Raw genomic sequence first — 18892 nt, 5'->3', positions numbered from 1 at the left:
ATAAGACATGGATGAGACATGAAATTGGGGGGCGGCCACAAAGAGTAGTGATGGAACTTGAAATAAGCGTCACCGGATTGAAATTTTTGAGTTTGATTCTTGTAAACAGTGAGTTGGAAAATTTGAGTTTTAACACATGTATGGGTTGATAAGAATTAACACGTGGACATAAAGAACTCAACAGGCGAATGCCCTCCAAGAACACGTCCGACTATAAGCTCACGGTTGGATTCACATTAAATAGTAGAATGGTGGCCTTAATAATCTCACTTGATATAGAAGACACCTTTGTTAGACTTGTGTGTGAGATATTGTAAATGAAAACTAATGAAAAGGGCTTGAAAACTTTGAGTTTTAATGATAAGGACAAAATAAAGGGTAAAGTGAATAGTTCCAGGATTGACTTTTTAGTGTAAAAATGTGGTTTTTCGTTAAAGTGAACAGTACCGGGTGCTTTTCGTTAAAGTTCCCAATTAAAAATTTGATAATCAAGGAAATTATCTACTCCATCCAACTAGTTTTGGGTTCGAGTCCCGAAAAGACTTGATTTATTCTGACGAAATGCTATTGATTTTAGAAGGACTAACAAAGTCTAAACTCCTCTACAAACCTAGAAAGACCTCATAGAAAGATAAGCCCAAAAAGTTGAAGAATAAATTATCGCGCTAGATCATTGATAGGATAACAATCTCTACAATCGTAGCCCAATTCTAGGTTATGATACTCGAAACGGTTAAGAGGTCTCCCTAAACAAGACTCTTAATTAGTGCCTTTTGTCACGTCTTCCAAAGTAAAACAACTAAATGACTTAATGGACAAGATAACGAGTCTCAAATTAGTCAATCACAAGAGTCTTGCATGCCCTGAATTACTTTTAAACGTAGACCTACCATTATATAAAGACATGCAGGAGCAGCTTTGAGATTTTAGAAGACTTGCGTGAAAATTAAAATGGGCCCTTTAATGTAGAAAACTTTTATTTTAATGTTTAAAACATTTTTTTTTCTTCTATGGCATTTTATGAGGGAAAAGGATCCTCGCTAGATCATTTTCCTGAGAATCTTAAGGATTCATGATCGTAACCGTTTATCGTATATCGTAAGGTCAATTTTCGTTGTGTACTATTTATATTTAATTTTAAAATTTAAATTTTGAAATGATTTCTAACTGCACGATGTACGATGAACGGTCACGATCGCAGGATTACTAGGAAAGGTATCTGGCGAGGATCCTTTTCCTTTTATGAGTATGAAACTTAGTTTGAAAGTTAACTTTGACACTTCCAAAGCCGCCACTGAAGTCATGCAACCATGAAGCAATAATTGTCATGATTTGAAATCTAGACAATTATTGCTTCACCTCTAAACCCAACACAAAACCACCAACTCTACCCTACAACTCAAGCCGCCAACATCGAGAAGAATATCATAGAGGTTGTTGAAGTAGTATGGATTGTCATGATTTGGTTACCACCATCTTCATCACCCAAATAAGAACTAGAAGCTTTATGAGTCGAGAATCGGCTTATGAGGAAAGCCTATTAGAAATCTTAACCCTCTCTTTTGTTAGAATATTGTCATCCTAATATAATTTCAATTGTGTTTCATATTGTATAATTTATGTTTGAAATTTCAATTTTAAGGCAACTAATATCAATGTTGACCACGATATACCTCTTTAGTGGGTTTTGAATATAATATATGTTTAAAAAAAATTAATCGAGGCTTAATATTTTCAATAGGTTGATTACTTGTTTGAAATATTTAAAAATGTTAAGACAAATTTAAAATGACACTAAAATGTTCAGATGTTTTAGGTATTTTGCTTCCAACGAACAAATTATCATTTTATGACAAAAAAAAAACAAATTATCATTTTAAACATATTCCGTACAAACGCGTGGTAATGGATTTTAATCAAACATTAATATTACTGTATTAGTCTTGCAACAACAATTAAGAATAACAAGATTAACCGATGAGACTGAGAGACCTCCAAGTCTACAAAAGCAACGACAATTCCTCCACACCCACAGAGTCGCAGACTCACACTGAAACCATCAGATCCAAAACCGCGATCGCAGCTCCTTCCTGCAATGGATTTTGCACCGCATGATCTCGGAGGTTCGAATTGAAATGCGGCCGAATCTGTCTCCCTTCGGCAGCGTTTTGGCGAATCCGTTTGTGTTTAATGGCGATTTGAGCGAGGGCTTTGAGAGCCCTGGGGTTTTGTTCTTGGTCCCGGTTTTGCTGTTCCAAGGTGGTGCAATGGATTTGTCAAAGGTCGGCGAGAAGATTCTGAGCTCCGTTAGGTCCGCCACATCGCTCGGCCTTCTTCCTTCTGCTTCTGATCGTCCCGAGGTGATTGAAATTTCGGTTTTTGCACGTAATGTAGCTTTTTGGCGCTCCAATTTGATGTGTTTCGCGTTTAGTTGTGAGAAATTCGATTGCTTCCGAGTAAAAGCGAGTTGAGTTTTGTAATTAGATCATATAATTTGATAATGTTTCTTCCAAGTGTGTGAATTTTGCTTTATATACTGATTTATAGTTTGTTTTGAGTGACTATCTGCGGTTTTGTGGTGATTAAGAACAGAGTTAAGTTGAATAAGTATCATTTTAAGAGCAATGCTTATTAATATGACAGTAGTAGTTAATTCACCGTTAAATAGGGATTACAAGTGTTGTGCTTATTGCGAAATCTAGCTGCTTGGTGCAGGGGTACCGTTTATTTTCTGTCGAAAATGTATTCATGTTTTGTTTATCTTCCCTAACAGGTTCCTGCACGAGCTGCGGCTGCTGCAGCTGTTGCTCGTGCTATTGCTGGACTGCCTCCACATCAAAGGTTTAGTCTCTCATCAAGCTCTGAAGAATTGATCTCAATATATGGAAGCAGACATCACAGTCAAGAAGTGGAGGAGATAGAGGAAGAATTTTATGAAGAGGTGCTACTATATAATTATGTTTTTAATTTGGTAGCCCTTATGACTTGTAGTTTGTTAATGTTAGGTTATTTAGGGAGTTTCCAAGTCATTTTTCATGTTTCAAGTAGTAGAAATGTTGTGAACGGTAGCTCATAGGCGTGGGAAATAGTTTCTTGACAACCAGAAGAAATGCCAACTGTGTTCCTGTGATAGTTTCTCAATTGTAAAACGTTTGCATCAATCAAAAGATTAGCCCTCATGAGATTTATATTCGGTGGGAACTTCGGTGTTGCACGTGCTATTGGTAGCTCACATATGTAGGAGATAATTTTTCTTAACAACCAGAAATGATATATTTTCATTTATTTGGCCAATGATATTTTCATTTATTTGGCCAATGAATTATTTGGCCTATTCATTTTCTTAGTTGTTATTATAAGAAGCTGTTTTGAAATATTTAATCCGGTCAGAGGTAGTCGGAAAATCCATATTGTAACATTATGCGGTTAATGACAAGAAGGAGCTAATCATTGAAAGAATTTGGATTCACTCTCTCCAACCTTATAAATTATTCTACATAGTCCAATTATGTATTCTCCACAACAATTATGACTTATGGACTAGTAATAATATAAGGTGTATGGTAAAGGAATTATTTATATCATAATTCTTTCACTCCTTTCTCTTTCCTTGCTTTCATATGTTATTTGGACCCTTTATCTTTCAGCAAACTTTAAGTTAGGTTACAAACAAAATGAAGGAACCATTTTTGTGGACTTCATGCTATCATTAAGAGCACTTGCTATTATTATTATTGTTGTTGTTGTTATTATGTTTTCATTGGTAATTTTATGCCTTCTCTTTCACTCTAATAATACTTGATAACGCTTCCACTTCTTGACTGAGTGTTTATGCCGTGGTTGCTTTTTCTGTGTGGATTAAATTTGAATCATCTGTCTTAAAAGCTTTGTAAGCACTTCTTATATGCAGGACCTTGATCCAGTTAGACATATTTTAGAGCATATTCCATATGAAGAAAGTGAGCTGGCTTATTTTGAGAGACAGGTGATTTTCCAGTTTCTCCATCTTCCTGTTAGCTAACATATTCCAGTTTCTTCATTTTGTTAAGCATGTACGGTAGTCTTTTGTTTCCCTGGTGGAGGATTGTCCTCAAAGTTGTCTTTTTCATATTTCAATGGACAATTCTGATATTTTGCAGTAGTCCATTGTTTTATCAAAATTTTGCATAATTGAGTTAAATGTCCTGTTTTCTTGAACTCTTTGTTTCAATCTTATTCTAGAATGTTTAATAATTTTTCATATGTTTGTGGCTAGGTGGCATACATGTGATGCTAAAGTCATTGGGAAATTCTTTACACGTTGGTTGTTAATTACATATATATGTTACTGTTTGGATGAATCTATCTACTAATCATGGTTTTGAACCAATCAATGCTTTTCATGGGCCTATTTGCATAGTCATGCCTTCATTCTCTATTATTGTCAGATTCGTTATTTGGGTTGAATTGGAACAGGAAAATTGTTATGAAATAAATGAGTCTATACTTTGCAGCAGCTGTGGCATATTTAATTGTTTATTGACGATTCTTTAGGATCTGTGCATCCATAGCCCTTCATTCTTGTCTGATATTCATACTTCCTCTGTTACATCACAAGCGCTTAAATGCAATTGTCTTTCTTTTGTTGGTGTTTCCACTTTTTTTATTGACCTTGCACATTTCACTTCTCATGTTTACGTGTCCTTGTAATGCTTACGTTGCTGGCTGAAACCCGTATCATATGAGTTTAATAAATAGCCATAGTCTATTGTTGCGTGCTTGTGGCATGGTTAGTTGAAATGTAATAATCAATTCCATTCGTTAGGTTCTTTCAACCTCTTGTCTAACAATGTTATTTACCATCTAAACTTTTTTTTTTGTAGGCCACTCTTAGATTGGCCCAACTGGATAGAGTAGCTGAACGTTTATCCCGCAATGTTATGGAACATCACGAAGTAATGGGTAAGTTTTAATCAAAATGTCTAAACCTTTTCTGCAATTGTATTGAAGTACATTTAAGGAAGTATTATACTGCATGGCCTTCTAGAAAACTTACCTATATAAGTTATTGGAATTGTTTTTTAAACTCCCCAATAGTGGCTTGGAATATGGGAATACTTTTCCTCACCCCCTAAAATGGGGGTGATGCTCACCACCCCATTGGTTGCTTAGATTAGTTTAAATTTCGAGATTTGTGTCTTAGATCAATTAAACCAAACTAATCTAACGGTAACCAATCAGGTGGTGAGCATCACCTCCACATTGGGAAAGAGAAAAAAGGGGGGGGGGGGTGAGCCAGCAAGAATTGAAATATCACAACATTTGTTTCCAGGGTGGCAGAGTAGTTGAGTAATTGCTTATTCGACGCTACTCTCTCTCTCTCTCTCCCCCCGGTCTTTCTTCACTTTAGTGTTCTGGCTAAACAATAGTTCAGTGCTGAAGTTTGATTTACAATATATTTCAGTTTCAATTGAGGTGTTGACACTTACTTTTGGCCAGTGAAGGGGATGCATTTGGTCAGGGAATTGGAGAAAGACTTGAAAGTTGCAAATGTCATCTGTATGGTAAGCCCTTGAAGGACGTGCCATCCAGAATGGGGTCATTCTGAATTTTCATTATTTGATATAACATTTTTTTTTTGTCAAAACTTTTTTATATGGTTTTTTTTGGCAAACTCCTTTTATAATTGTATTTGCAGAATGGAAGGCGGCATCTGACCTCATCAAGGAATGAGGTTTCTAGGAATCTCATTGTAAATTCCAATTCTAAAAAGAAACAAGCTCTTCTGGTATGTTCATTACACTGTGCATGGTTAGCAGTAAATCTTTATTAGACTTTTTCCCCCTGGTTTCTAGGGTTCCCATCATATAGTCACTTCGATAGTTCTCGTTGCATAAGCATAACCCTACCTATACGGTGTCCTATTTTTATGAAATCCAGGACATGCTTCCTGTTTTAACTGAGCTTGGCCATGCACTGAAAATGCAAGCAGAGCTCGAGTTTCTGGTTGAGGAAGGAAATTACTGCAAGGTGGGTGCATATATCTGTTCGGCAGTTTATACTATACTCCTGTTTTTGTTTCATGTTGCATTATAATTTTTAACTATTTGGTTAAATTCTCGTGTACATCTACAGGCCTTTCAAGTCCTGTCTGAATATTTACAGCTGTTAGATAGTTTTTCAGAACTTTCTGCAGTACAAGAGATGAGCCATGGTGTAGAGGCAAGTATTAAGCAAGCATTTTTTGTTAACAGATTAACTGATATTTCATGTCTCTGTGCCTCAATATTTTTGACCGTGGATTAAAAAAATTTGGACTTTATGGTTTGCATATTTCCCCATTGTGAGGCTACTAAATTATACTTTATATAATAAAATATAAAAAAATTGTTGGCCCACATCCTAATAAGCAATGGGAGTAGAGTGGTCAACCAGCCAATTGCATCATGTTACTAGAGCAGGAGATCTTCAGTGCAAGTCCTTCCAATTGGAACCTTCCCACCTCCCAATATGAGTCTTTTTTAATATAAGTGATTGGGAGAGGGGGGGGGGGGGGGGGAATCAAACTCGAGACCTCAGGTGCAGAGTGGATGCTCTTGAGGCTTAACCAACAACAAGCCCTTTGCTGAACCTCCCAATATAATTTTGAGTTTCACATGTTGGGATGTAGTGGTGGATAGAGACCCACATGGGAGGGGCATTTCAGAATATAGAATAATCATGAATTCTTGCCCCACTTCCCACCGCTTAAGTTTTGGGTAATACAGGTCAATCAAGAAACATTATCATGCTTACATTGTCTTTTTTCCTAACATGGATGCAGGTTTGGCTGGGAAAAACTCTTCAAAAGCTGGATTCCTTGTTGATAGGAGTGTGCCAGGAGTTCAACGAGGAGGGCTATATAACTGTCAGTGCTTTTCTTTCTCTCTTTCTTTCATTTATTTTCCTGAGAACTGGATCATTATCTTCTCTCAAACGCTGCTTGAAGATTTTTCTATCGAGTGTTATACTGTCATTACATGTAGTTGTTCTTATATTACATATATTTCAAATAGCCTGATATCCTTTTAAGTGGTCATTATCCTTTTCGCAATGATGGGGTGATAAATCATGGATACAGAAGTACCATGGTTCAAGTTTCTGTAAAGATATCTACTGTCTTCATATTATTTAGGAATATCAGTACCATATTATGTATACAAGAGGAACGAATCAACTAGTAAGTGAAAGTAGTATTTTTAATTCTCTATCTATGTTCTGCTCCTGTCTGTCTGATCCAATCATGTATTGAAGTGATCTTATGTCTGATTCTTGAGTTAATATTATGTTGCTCTCTGTTTAAGTAAAGGGTTGTGAATTATTTTTATGTTGATTACTCATAGGTATCTTCTACACAATTTGAGTGCTCCTAAGTATTTCCATTGCTTATGCCTTGTGCTGACCTAAGTTTACCTGCATTTCTTAGACGTCTGTTAGTTTGATATTGTCTTATTCCTGTTTTTGAAAGTTCTAATAATTTCGATACGTCTTCTGTATTTGATTGATATAAAATTGGGGCTGTTAGTTGGATTCTGTTTTGGCTAGTAAAATTTGATTGGAAATAGAAAAAGCAACCTAGGGCTATATGAAAGACACCAAACAGAAAAATAAAATTAGGGTGGTGCTATCCACAAACACCCTGTTTATTTCTGTCCTTTGATCCTCTTCAATTCATTCGATCCAACAATTGGAAATCGAGAGGGATGTGTGGATAGCACCACCCTAAAACTAAAAACAAACACCAAATTTAAACATCCCGAAGAAAAGTCAAATCTTTAATGAACTGATGGCATTAGAGAGCTGCAAGGAATAGCATCATTAAATGGGTGGTATTTTACTCAATTCACTATTAGAGCTTTCTGGTTAATGTAGATCCACGTAGCAATTCTGCAACCACTTCAGTGAGAGCATGTAGAGAAAAGTTTAAGTTGCAGCAGCATCAATCAATCTTTAAGTTGACGGATCAATTGTATTACTTTTTTTGTGATGTTTATTTGGACTTGATACACTGTTAAATGTTGAACAGGTGGTCGATGCTTATGCACTAATTGGGGATATCTCTGGCCTTGCTGAGAAGATACAAAGTTTCTTTATGCAGGAAGTTCTATCAGAAACCCACTCTATATTGAAGAATATTGTGCAAGAGGTATGCTGATATAATTATGATTTAGAAGTAGAATACTTCATGCAAATAAAAACCAATAATATGGAGAAAAGGATAAATTTTGTATTGTACTAATAAGTTAATCAATAGGATATTAAAGGAGTGTTGGGGTAGAGCAATTAAAATAATGTGTATAAACAAATTAAGGAGTTTCAGAGAAGCATTCAATTAAAATAGGGAGATGTTATTGGCACTCCAAAATGTCATTTTGCACTCCTCGTATGTGTATTATTGTTTCTGAATATAGAAATTTGGAGTGCCAATTGCAGCACCCTTAAAATAACGTCTATTCAAATGAAGGAGCTTCAGAGAAGGCAGCATTGTGCTTCTCTAGGGATACTGCAGTAATAGGTGGCTATGTAAGATCTCTGTGGAGAGCTCTGATGATGGGTATACAAAAAGTGGGTACAAAACAACTTATCATGTTAGGGTGGCTGGATCATTTCGTAATGTTGCCGTTTCGGTTATGGACAGTAGAAGGTTTTTGAGCTGATGTTATTTGACGTAAGACTATGATTCAGAAGACATTCTGGATTCATCCCAGGTTTCCTTTTGTACAACTGGGACACTCATAATCATAGTCAAAGGTCAGTCTTGGGTGAATTAAGGATTGCACAAAAGTTCAATCCAATCAACACAAGGTAGAAGATGAGGAAAGGGGTCGGATGGGTACGCTTGGGCAAATAGAGGGTAGCACGAAAGTTGAGTCCTATAAACACAAGGTAAAAGGTGAAGAATGGGGAAGGGTACACTTGGGAGCAAGAAAAGGATGAGTGCACAATATTCTGTTATCAGAATAAAAAATGAAGATTACGAAAGGGGTAGAATGATGGGAAGAAACATAGGGGGCCTAGTACAGGAAAGGGTAATACTGGGGCCCAAGAATTAGAATTGTTGGGAGAGGGACTGGATCATGAGAGGTTGTGGGAGCATAGTAGAGGAAAACCAGGCCAGCTAAAGAAAACTACTTGGGTGGATGACTTAAAAGGTTGGTGGAGCTAGCTAATGGCCCTATTTTATTAAACTGCAGGCCAAAAGAAATTGGTAATGGCTTGATTAGAGGCTGGGTATTGGGAAGCTCCGAGAGAGCTTTAACTACAACAGAGGCTTGGGCCTAGTCTGATGCAAAATTCTACCAGTGTTGGAATGTGTTCCATATAAGAAGACCAAGTACCTGCTCATTCCTCCATACAAAGATGGTTATTCTTTCATCAATGCCCTTTCCTCTTCGAACTTGTGCAAGGTAGATGCAAGTGCTTGGAATAGTGGGTGCTTGGGCTGGAGATTGTTATTCCATTTTGGTGGAGGGGTTTTTGGGACACAGTGCAGATTAGAAGTCAAGTACTCTGTGGCACTTCACAGTTTTGGTGGTTGTTAGGATTGTTTGGATGGAAAGAAACAATAGAATTTTTGAACATAATAACTAGGTGGGCTTTCTTTGGGGGAAGAATACTTTTGGCATTTTCCTGGTGTCTGTGTCAAGACTCAAGAGACATTTTAGACAGTCCTTAGGTTTCTCTTTGCTGGGGGCCTTAATCTTTCAATTTTCTGTTTGTGCAATTTGTTTATAGCTGTTTTGTTTGGACTAAAGAGTAAATCTTTTGTTTTCTTGATCAAAATTTTGTTTCTTATTAAAAGAGGAGAAGATAAGGCCTATGGTGTTCACTTTATAGCTGTATTGTGAGACAACATCTATACTTAGATGATTAATTTATCTTTGCAGGATCAGGGATTTCAAATGCAAAATAGTCGGTACATTTTCTACATCTACCAGTGCTAGAATCATAATGTAACAGAACTGTACATCTTGTATGCTTGCTAATGCATTCTTATGTGATTCCAGACTTACCTACAGCGATCTATGCCTTCAGATACCTGAACCAAAGTTTAGGCAGTGTTTGTTAAACACACTAGCTATCCTTTTCAAATTGATGTGTTCATATCATGAAATCATGGGCTTTCAGATGGATAATAGGGTAAACTTCGACTCACGCTTTTACTTGGTTGTTTTATTTTTAGTATATAATTGGTAATGCCTTTATTTAGTTTTGTCACATGAACTTCTTCCAAATTTTAAATAATGTTAGTTGATAGTTCCTCTATGTTACTGCTTATTACCATTGGCTGGTTAAATATATTTGAATGTGACCTGTCCCTTAGAAACTTTTTTGCTATGCAGTATTGTCTCTAAATCATTTTCTGTTTGCTTTGTCAGAACAGTTGAAAATTGTGTTGCAAAATATTTATGCACTCAAATGTATTATGTATCAGTATTATACATTAAGTTAACCTGTTTTGGTCTGTTACTAGTTTTCTTTGGATTCCGTTAACTGTATTACAGCCATAGTGGTCACATACTTTATGACTTTATGACTTTAGGTATTTTGCAGAAATATGGTTCCTACATACATACATGATCCCACAAAAACAGAATCTTTTTGTTTTTCTGGATATGAGAGGAATATTTGTCTTTGTTTTAGGATTCAGCCCGTAAAACTCCAAGCATGACACAGAAGGAAAGTGACGTCTCTCCCACTCCAGGAGGGGTTCAGCAAATTTCACCTCCTTGTTCTTCCCAAAAAGTTAATGGCTCTCTCGTCGAATCTGTAGATATAGTGCCTGGTTCAGCCTACATAGATGATCCTACAACTACCTGCTCTGTGGTTGAATCTACAGGAAACACAACTTCCACTAGTTATCAAAATTTAGTTGATGAGGCAAGTAAGGATGACAGTACAACATCAACAAGTGGATCCCCGTGGTATCAACTGAGGAAAGATGCCACAGCATTTGTTTCACAAACCCTTCAGAGGGGACGCAAAAATCTCTTGCAACTCACAACTACTCGTGTATCGGTCTTGCTTTCTTCGACTTCTGTTTCTTCTGCTAGCATACACCAATTCTTGAAAAACTATGAAGATCTGGGTGTCTTCATCTTGGCCGGGGAAGCATTTTGCGGATTTGAAGCTGCTGACTTCAGGCAGAAGTTGAAGGCAGTATGTGAAAATTATTTTGTAGCTTTTCATCGGCAGAATATATATGTAAGTTAACTTCACAGGTTTTGTCCTCCAAATAGGGCTATGCCATGTGATGATTGATATTATTTTTGTTTATTTCTTTTCTTTTTAATTTTTATAAAACGGATTGGTTACTGATTAAGAAATTATGGATTGTTATGAACTCATGACGAAATAAGAGTTGTGGACTACCAGACATTGCTCACCTACCTGATGTGATGTTACATACATAAATAGTCTTTTAGTGCATTTGCTTTTACTTGTCCAAACGTCTAATATCACATGCACGATAAAATCCTGTTATCCTACTTAGGTGGCATGCGCATAACTGGTCTGCCACCATGGTTGTCAAGTCTTGTGTGTTTATTTCAATTCAAATATCTTAGAAACATTTTGTTTGAACAGTTTTGCCTCCCAACACTTATTTTACACATTCTCATTAGTTTATTTTTTTTAAATTATGTCGTAGTAGAATTAAGCTTTTACTATGAACAACACTGTCCAGATGCACTTATATAGATAGTTGAAACATAATTTTTTTTTTCCAGGCGCTTAAAATGGTGTTGGAAAGAGAAATTTGGTTGATAATGCCACCAGATACAGTACAAGAAATTACATTTCCTGAGCTTGCCGGTGATGGAGCACCTATAATTGTTTCGTTTGAGGGTAAGTCGAATGCCAGGGTTCTACATTCTAAGTCTACAAGTGTTGTTGATACTGGCACCAAGAAGAGTGGATTCTCTAATTGGCTTAGAAATGGAAACCCCTTTTTGTTAAAGCTGGCACATACATCCGAAGGAGGTCTTAAATGGAATGGCACAACTGGTGAATTTGATGGTAATTTTAGTCAAAGGCTTGGTGATAAGGTCTCTCCACCAAGCAGTGATTCAAGACATTCTAATGGTGCTAATTCTGTTTCGGAAGAAGAAAATGAAGATCTTCTTGCAGACTTTATTGATGAGGATAGTCAACTCCCAAGTCGAATTTTGAAACCTAGACTTTCAAGAAATCAGTCTTTACATTGTAATGATGGAGAAATCACAGCCCAAACTGGATCGTCTATTTGTCTTCTAAGGTGAACGGCTCTATAGTTACTGGAGAGTCTTTTGAACTTTCAGATATAAAAGCTTGAATTATGTATTTGGTAATGGATGCGTGATCAGTTGATCTGTATGTTCTTTTACATTTTAGGTCAATGGATAAATATGCCAGGCTTATGCAGAAATTAGAAATAGTCAACGTTGAGTTCTTCAAGGTATCTTATACTCTTTATGTACCTTTTTCTCACTTTTGTGTCTGTTCTTTATGCTTATTAATAAAAACCTGTGATGAGTCTATTTTCCTGATTCAGTATATTGTTTCAGGGGATATGCCAGTTGTTTGAGGTATTTTTTCATTTTGTGTTTGAAACATTTGCTCAGCAAAACAGCAATTCAGGTGGAAAAGGGTCACCTGATCCGATTAATTGTGAGTGCTTTCTTTTTCATTGCTTCTAACTATTATGCGTTCTTTATCTGATCATCTACTGATTACGATACTTTCTCATTCTGATGCACACTTGAAAACCTTATCATGTTCTACACAGATCGGCTGAAGACAGCCTTGTCCAGAATACAAAAGGACTGTGACCAGTGGATAAGGGCCCCGTCATCTTCATCCACATCTATAAATTCTTCATTTGCAGACATCACTCCAATGAGTCCTCCCAGTAACACACCAGGAACATCCTTTGGTCTCAAGGTATTAATTAAATATCATATGGTCCTCCTGGATCATCTCTCAGATTGAAAATAATAATAACTTTTCATTCCAACTTTTTTGAGTTTTATGTGCCTTGGGCATTTATTACATGCCCTACAAGTTAGAAAGTTATATGTGCCATACTAGTGCATTTATTAATATTGGCAGTTTATCACGGTCTGCAGAGCATATATGGGTTGGCGTGCTACACCTATACATGTTTCAGTCATCCTTTCTATTTCTTTTTAAATGTTAAGAGACGATGATGCTGTACACTAGTTTCAATCCTTGTAATATTGCAGTATAACTTCATAAATTTCATGCAATTCCTTAGTAACATTTTATATTATGCTATTCCATGATGGCATGGAAGTTACCAGATGTTCTGTACTTTCTTGGTTATAGTTAGAACGAAGCCATATGCAATGTAAATCTGCTTTAAATTGCACAACCACTATGTTGCAGGAAAGATGCGCAGGTGCTGACACTATCTCCCTTGTTGCTCGAATATTGCATAGATCTAAAGCTCATCTCCAGACAATGCTACTTCAGAGTAATGCTACTGTAGTTGAAGAATTCTATGCACATCTGGTAGGTTCCTTTGTTATTGTCTGCTGGAGTTTTCAAAAGATTTCATGCTATCTTGGTGAAATGTTAAAATGATGTGATACGATCTTAGTTTAACTTTCCATAGTTGACCATTCAGGGACAAATGACTAGGAACATGTTTTATTATTAGAAAATGATTCTTGTTACCATTGAATCTCATAAATAAATATCTGTGTGATATGGATGATACTATGAGGAGGTTGTATAATTGTATTTGTATTGGAAAGTGATACTTCTTAGATAATGTGCATTTGACATTAAAACATGAAACCAAAGTAGAAAAAGAAAAATGTATGTATATTGCCACTGCTAGTGGAAACTTGTCGATACTGTTATATACTAGATAGGCTTATATAATTAATAATATAATTAAAAAAGCATTTAATTTTCATCCAAGCAATTAAATTCTTGTATGTTTCTCACAATTTTTTTAATATGACTTGTTTGATTTCTTTCTTTATTTGTTATCCATCTGTAAGTGTCAAATTTTTTGACAAATGATTAAATTTTCTTGATGAATGCCCATAATTCAGATTTGAAAGTTATGTATATCTTTATTAGGTTGATGCTGTACCAGATCTTGTAGAGCACATCCATAGGACAACTGCAAGACAACTGCTCCATATTAATGGGTAAGACCACAGAGTTCATGGTCTGGTTGGGTTTATTTTTACTAATAGGTGTTTCTTTCCACAGATAAATTAAACATCATTTTATTTAAAAAAGTTCCCCTTGTCTCTTGGTTTCTACTTTTTCATTTCATCATATGAGCATAAAGTTGTCATTCTAATTATTGTCATGGAAACAAAAAAAATGAAAAAAAGATAACTCAATTTGGCATCCTTTGACCAGCAATTAGTGCAATATCGGCATTATATTTATTGCTCCAATTATCTATGGTTTTTACTTTCAAGTCTCTCATGGACAACCATTATTTGCAGTTATGTGGATCGGATAGCCAATGCAAAATGGGAAGTAAAAGAGCTTGGACTAGAGCATAATGGGTTAGTTTCTTGATATTTATTCTTTATTAGGTCTAATTCATGGTTCCTCTTTGCATGCCAATCCTTGATCATGTTGGTATATGTGCAAGAAACAGAAATTTGTGAAAAAATCTTGCTGAAATGCCTTTCGCCCCAATTTTTCTCTCTAGTACCATATGACAAGTCTCAAGTTTTCTAACATGAGTTGTTGCTTTAATAGGTATGTTGATTTGTTATTGGGAGAATTCAAGCACTATAAAACAAGGCTTGCTCATGGAGGAATCCGCAAGGAGGTAATTGCTGGCAGTTAGTTTTTCTAGGAACAATCACAAAATGGAGAAGTTGCTCCTCTCTCAATATGGTTATGACCAAATTTTACGGCTATTTATTGTGTGCAGTATTAGTTAATACCTGTAGTTCATTGTGTCATGTTTGTGACTATACCTTTTATTGTTCTCCTTTGTTTTTTTTTTGGTGAGAGCCCTGGCGGGGAGGAATGGGTTTGGATGGTTGGGATGACTCTCATGCTCAACGATGTGTCAATACCTGTGGTATACTGTGTTGGGGTTGGGGGAGGGTTGGGGAATGTGTTTGGATGGTTAATATGATGGCTCTTATGCACGATGATGCATGTTAATACCTGCATTTTATTGTGTTGGTTGTATTATTCTTGGTTGGTGGGAGAGGAGTGAGGGATAGGGTTCGTGTGGTCATTCTGTTATGTCATTCTGCTATATCTTAAAGTTAAGTTTTTCCCGGGTCATAAAAGAAAAAGAAAATAACTTATTAGTTTTACATTGGGTATGGATTGTTATTGTGTTATTTCTGTTAGGCCATTCCTCTCTGTCTAAAGTTCCATTTTCCCCGGGCGATAAATAATATCTTAGGTTTTAAGTTGTGTATATCAGACTACATGGATAAATTGCTCGTATATCTTATACAAGCATTTTTGACATGACGTAACTGCGAAATATGAAATTGGTAATTGCATAGTGAATCACCTTTTGTTTGAGCCAAGAGCCTTATGTGTGATCTAAATTGAGCATTTGAAAAACAAAAATATGCTTGATTAAATTGCACATATAACATATTATGTATCGGTGCATGTAGGTTCAAGACCTCCTCTTGGAATATGGACTTGAAATTGTTGCCCAAACTCTCATAGAAGGTCTCTCCCGTGTCAAGAGGTGTACAGATGAAGGGCGGGCTCTCATGTCATTGGATCTACAGGTTCTCTCTCAAATTGGACCAGCTGTGCATTTCAATATTCCTTTAGCGTTTCTCTCCTTTGCAGCTTAATAAATTTCAGGGCTCCTTTGTGGGTTTCAGGTTTTGATCAATGGCCTGCAGCATTTTGTGGCCATGAATGTGAAGCCCCATTTACAAATAGTTGAAGCCTTCATTAAGGTAAGCTCAAACGTAGACTACATACGTAACAAGATCTTATGAAAACAAGATTTTGGGAATTTTTTAATTTTTTTTTTATTTTTTTTTTTATAGATAAGCGACTGGAACAATTTAGTGTAAGTGGGGTTTCGCAACTAACTTTCACTCTTTCTACTCTTGATCAGGCATACTATCTCCCGGAAACTGAATATGTGCACTGGGCATGTGCTCACCCGGTAAGAGATTCATTGTTACAGACTTACTCTGCCCAGATTTTGGACACTGATTATCGTACATCATGAATACGAACTTACCTTCTCTTCTGCAGGAATACACAAGAAATCAAATCGTTGGGTTGATCAACCTTGTTGCCACAATGAAAAGTTGGAAGAGAAAAACCAGATTGGAGGTGTTAGAAAAGATTGAATGAGTATGCAACTTCGGATACGTGTGGTAGGTTTTTTAATCATATAGAACCTCACACGTTGCTTGTCACTCACTCTTCACTTAATTTTTTTTCTAATGAGCTATGTATATTTGATTTTTCATCATTATGTGCACAGTAAATGTCGATTTAGGTTGTATATCTTCTCGTGGCTGAGTTTGTAATATATTGTCATCCCTAATAGGGATGATTAAATGTATTTTCGGATCACATGAGTCGTGAAATAATGATATACCAAGAGGAAAAGATACAATTGTAATAACGAGATTATATCAAACTAGTAAAGCTTCGACGCAGTTTTCCGTTACCTTGCTCGAGCAGATGCTCCTGAATTGGTTCCGTAGGATCGCTATTCGTATAAATCTGTGTACTGGTTGATGCTGAACGGTTTGATATTGTTAGTGAGTTCAACAAGTGTATGGTAGAAGCCATGGTTCCAAACAACTTCTTGTGTTCCATTTCTTGTTACCTTGGTACCAATCCCTTGGAACTTGCCAATCCTTCCCCACAAACATAATGTTTAGGCCCGTTTTAGAAGGTAAAAAATGTACTCGCTTATAAAAATATTAGGAAATATTGCCTCCAATGATCTTTTATTGTGTTAGTTATAGTTATCGATATATATTTAGGACCCTTTTAATAATTATTTTGTTTTTAATTTTAAAATTTTGCTTTTCATGTTTTAAGATACGATGAAAGTATATGGGCACGGGAGGGATGAAGAAGGGTGATGAGAAAAAGAAAGAATGGACTAATGACACACCCGATCCTAGAATCAAGGCGTGATGGCTAGCACACCTTGATTCTAGGATCGGGGTGTGTCAGTTTAACCGGGGTGGACCACTTCCCGGGCCTGCTCCACCACCGTAGCACGATATTGTCTGTTTTGGACTTACCATTCCCTCACGGTTTTGTTTTTGGAAACTCACGAGCAACTTCCTAGTGGATCACCCAACCTGGGAGTGCACTGGCCTTCATCTCGCTTAACTTCGGAGTTCCCAAAAATAAAACCGTGAGGGAATGGTAAGCCCAAAGCGGACAATATCGTGCTACGGTGGTGGAGCGGGCCCGAGAAGTGGTCCACCACGGGCCGGGAGATGTGACAACTAAAACAAAATTTCGTGTCCTCCACATATTTTCCATTGTAACTAACACAAAAACTAAAATTCAAAAACCAAAAACAAAATAGTTATCTAATTCGTTAAGTGATTATTAATGTTAGGACAAGTAAACAAAGAAAGGGCAGCTGGTAGATGGGAAAAGAATAAAATTAAAGTTAAATTGTAGCAAAGGTCCCCTAGCTATATTAGGAGTTTAGTTTTCATCCCTGATCTCTACGAATAATTTTTCTCGTCCTTGAATTATGTCATTTGTTGCACTAGTAGCATTTTTTGTTAACTTTTCGGTTAAGTTGAGGGATAAAATAGGAATTTCAATCAAGAAATAAGAAAATAATTTTTTTTAAAGAGAGACTTGGCTCCTCAAGGATTGAGGAACTCCTTAAAATACTTAATGACCTATTTACAGAACTTCATGCTTATGATTGAAACTCTCTAAGGATTGACTAAATGATCTTAGTTTTAATTGATATTTTGCATAATGATCTTTACATAGTGATTTATAATACGAACGATTCAGATCACATCTACGAAATTCTGAATATGCCATGATTTTGAGGAGGAACTCCTCATTAATCTTAAGGAACCAAGCTCTTCTCCTTTTCAAATAAATTAGATTGTTTTTCCTATATGAAAAGATCACTGTACCCTTAAATTTTACGGAAAAAGAAGACATATTTAACAGAATGACCACTCATACAATGTAGAGTTAACTTGGTGGACGGAAGAAAATCATATGAGAGTTCAATGATAAAAACTAAGCATGAGGTAGAGTTCAAGAAACTTTGTATCACTCATCGTAAAATTAAATATCGTTACCCTAGAATATTTTTATTTACAGCTAAGCAGGTTTTATGTCCACATATCCTAAACCCTACGCGTGGAAATCAAAGCTTTGACAAACTGATGTGTTTTTTGAGGGTTGGAGCACAGCGAAGCCATGTCCATGCAATAATTTGCTCTCTCGTCATCATCTGCACAAATGGGGAGATGGGGATTTGTGGACTACGTCTCTCTTAAAAGAAACTATGATAGAAAGGGACAATTTTAATAACCATGATTGCAAAAAATAATATAAACTATGTGGATTCCTTTTTTTTTTTTTTTTTTTTTTTTCTTCATGATGAACTATAAATTCTTAAACTTTTTCATGTTTGGACCATAAACAAAAGGGTTTTTATCATAAATAGTTCTTGAGATTGATCAAACTCATCATTTTGGTCTCTCACTTTCAAAATCAATCAATGTCGTCTTTGACATTCACTACCGCACATCAGTTTGGTCCTTCCGTTAAGATTCCGTCACCTATTCTATTAGTTTGTATGAGGAACTCACAAATCAAATGAAATTGTGACACGTAGATTACACAAAATAAGGGTTTTTTTTTATATTGAAAATGGTCCCTGATATTT

At 36.1% G+C, this 18892-nt stretch overlaps 1 protein-coding gene across 2 annotated transcripts; it reads left to right on the top strand.

The window, feature by feature from the left end:
- The first annotated feature begins 1939 nt into the window (after nt 1-1939).
- LOC103423832 (uncharacterized) lies at nt 1940-16669 on the top strand. Of its 2 annotated transcripts, none has more exons than XM_029099854.2 (25): nt 1940-2360; nt 2774-2941; nt 3911-3985; nt 4863-4941; nt 5479-5543; nt 5678-5767; nt 5920-6009; nt 6115-6201; nt 6803-6886; nt 8045-8164; nt 9906-9934; nt 10026-10158; nt 10663-11223; nt 11748-12274; nt 12391-12454; nt 12564-12666; nt 12785-12939; nt 13405-13530; nt 14110-14180; nt 14490-14552; nt 14752-14824; nt 15642-15761; nt 15861-15938; nt 16103-16153; nt 16246-16669. In XM_029099854.2, the coding sequence occupies exons 1-25, from the start codon at nt 2112-2114 to the stop codon at nt 16345-16347; spliced, it is 3363 nt and encodes a 1120-aa protein (XP_028955687.2). In that variant the 5' UTR covers nt 1940-2111; the 3' UTR covers nt 16348-16669. The 2 variants fall into 2 exon arrangements, with proteins under 2 accessions (XP_028955687.2, XP_028955688.2); XM_029099855.2 differs by having other exon boundaries at nt 1967-2360; nt 5484-5543.
- Nucleotides 16670-18892: the final 2223 nt, after the last annotated feature.

Source organism: Malus domestica, chromosome 03, assembly GCF_042453785.1.
Source record: "Malus domestica chromosome 03, GDT2T_hap1".
NCBI lineage: Eukaryota > Viridiplantae > Streptophyta > Magnoliopsida > Rosales > Rosaceae > Malus > Malus domestica.
This window is presented reverse-complemented; position numbering and strand designations above follow the sequence as displayed.

Coding starts and splice junctions, on each gene's coding strand:
- LOC103423832 (XM_029099854.2), top strand. CDS start 2,112: ATGATCTCGGAGGTTCGAATTGAAATGCGGCCGAATCTGTCTCCCTTC. Junction 4,942..5,478: donor GGAACATCACGAAGTAATGG/GTAAGTTTTAAT, acceptor ACTTTTGGCCAG/TGAAGGGGATGCATTTGGTC. Junction 12,940..13,404: donor GAACATCCTTTGGTCTCAAG/GTATTAATTAAA, acceptor ACTATGTTGCAG/GAAAGATGCGCAGGTGCTGA.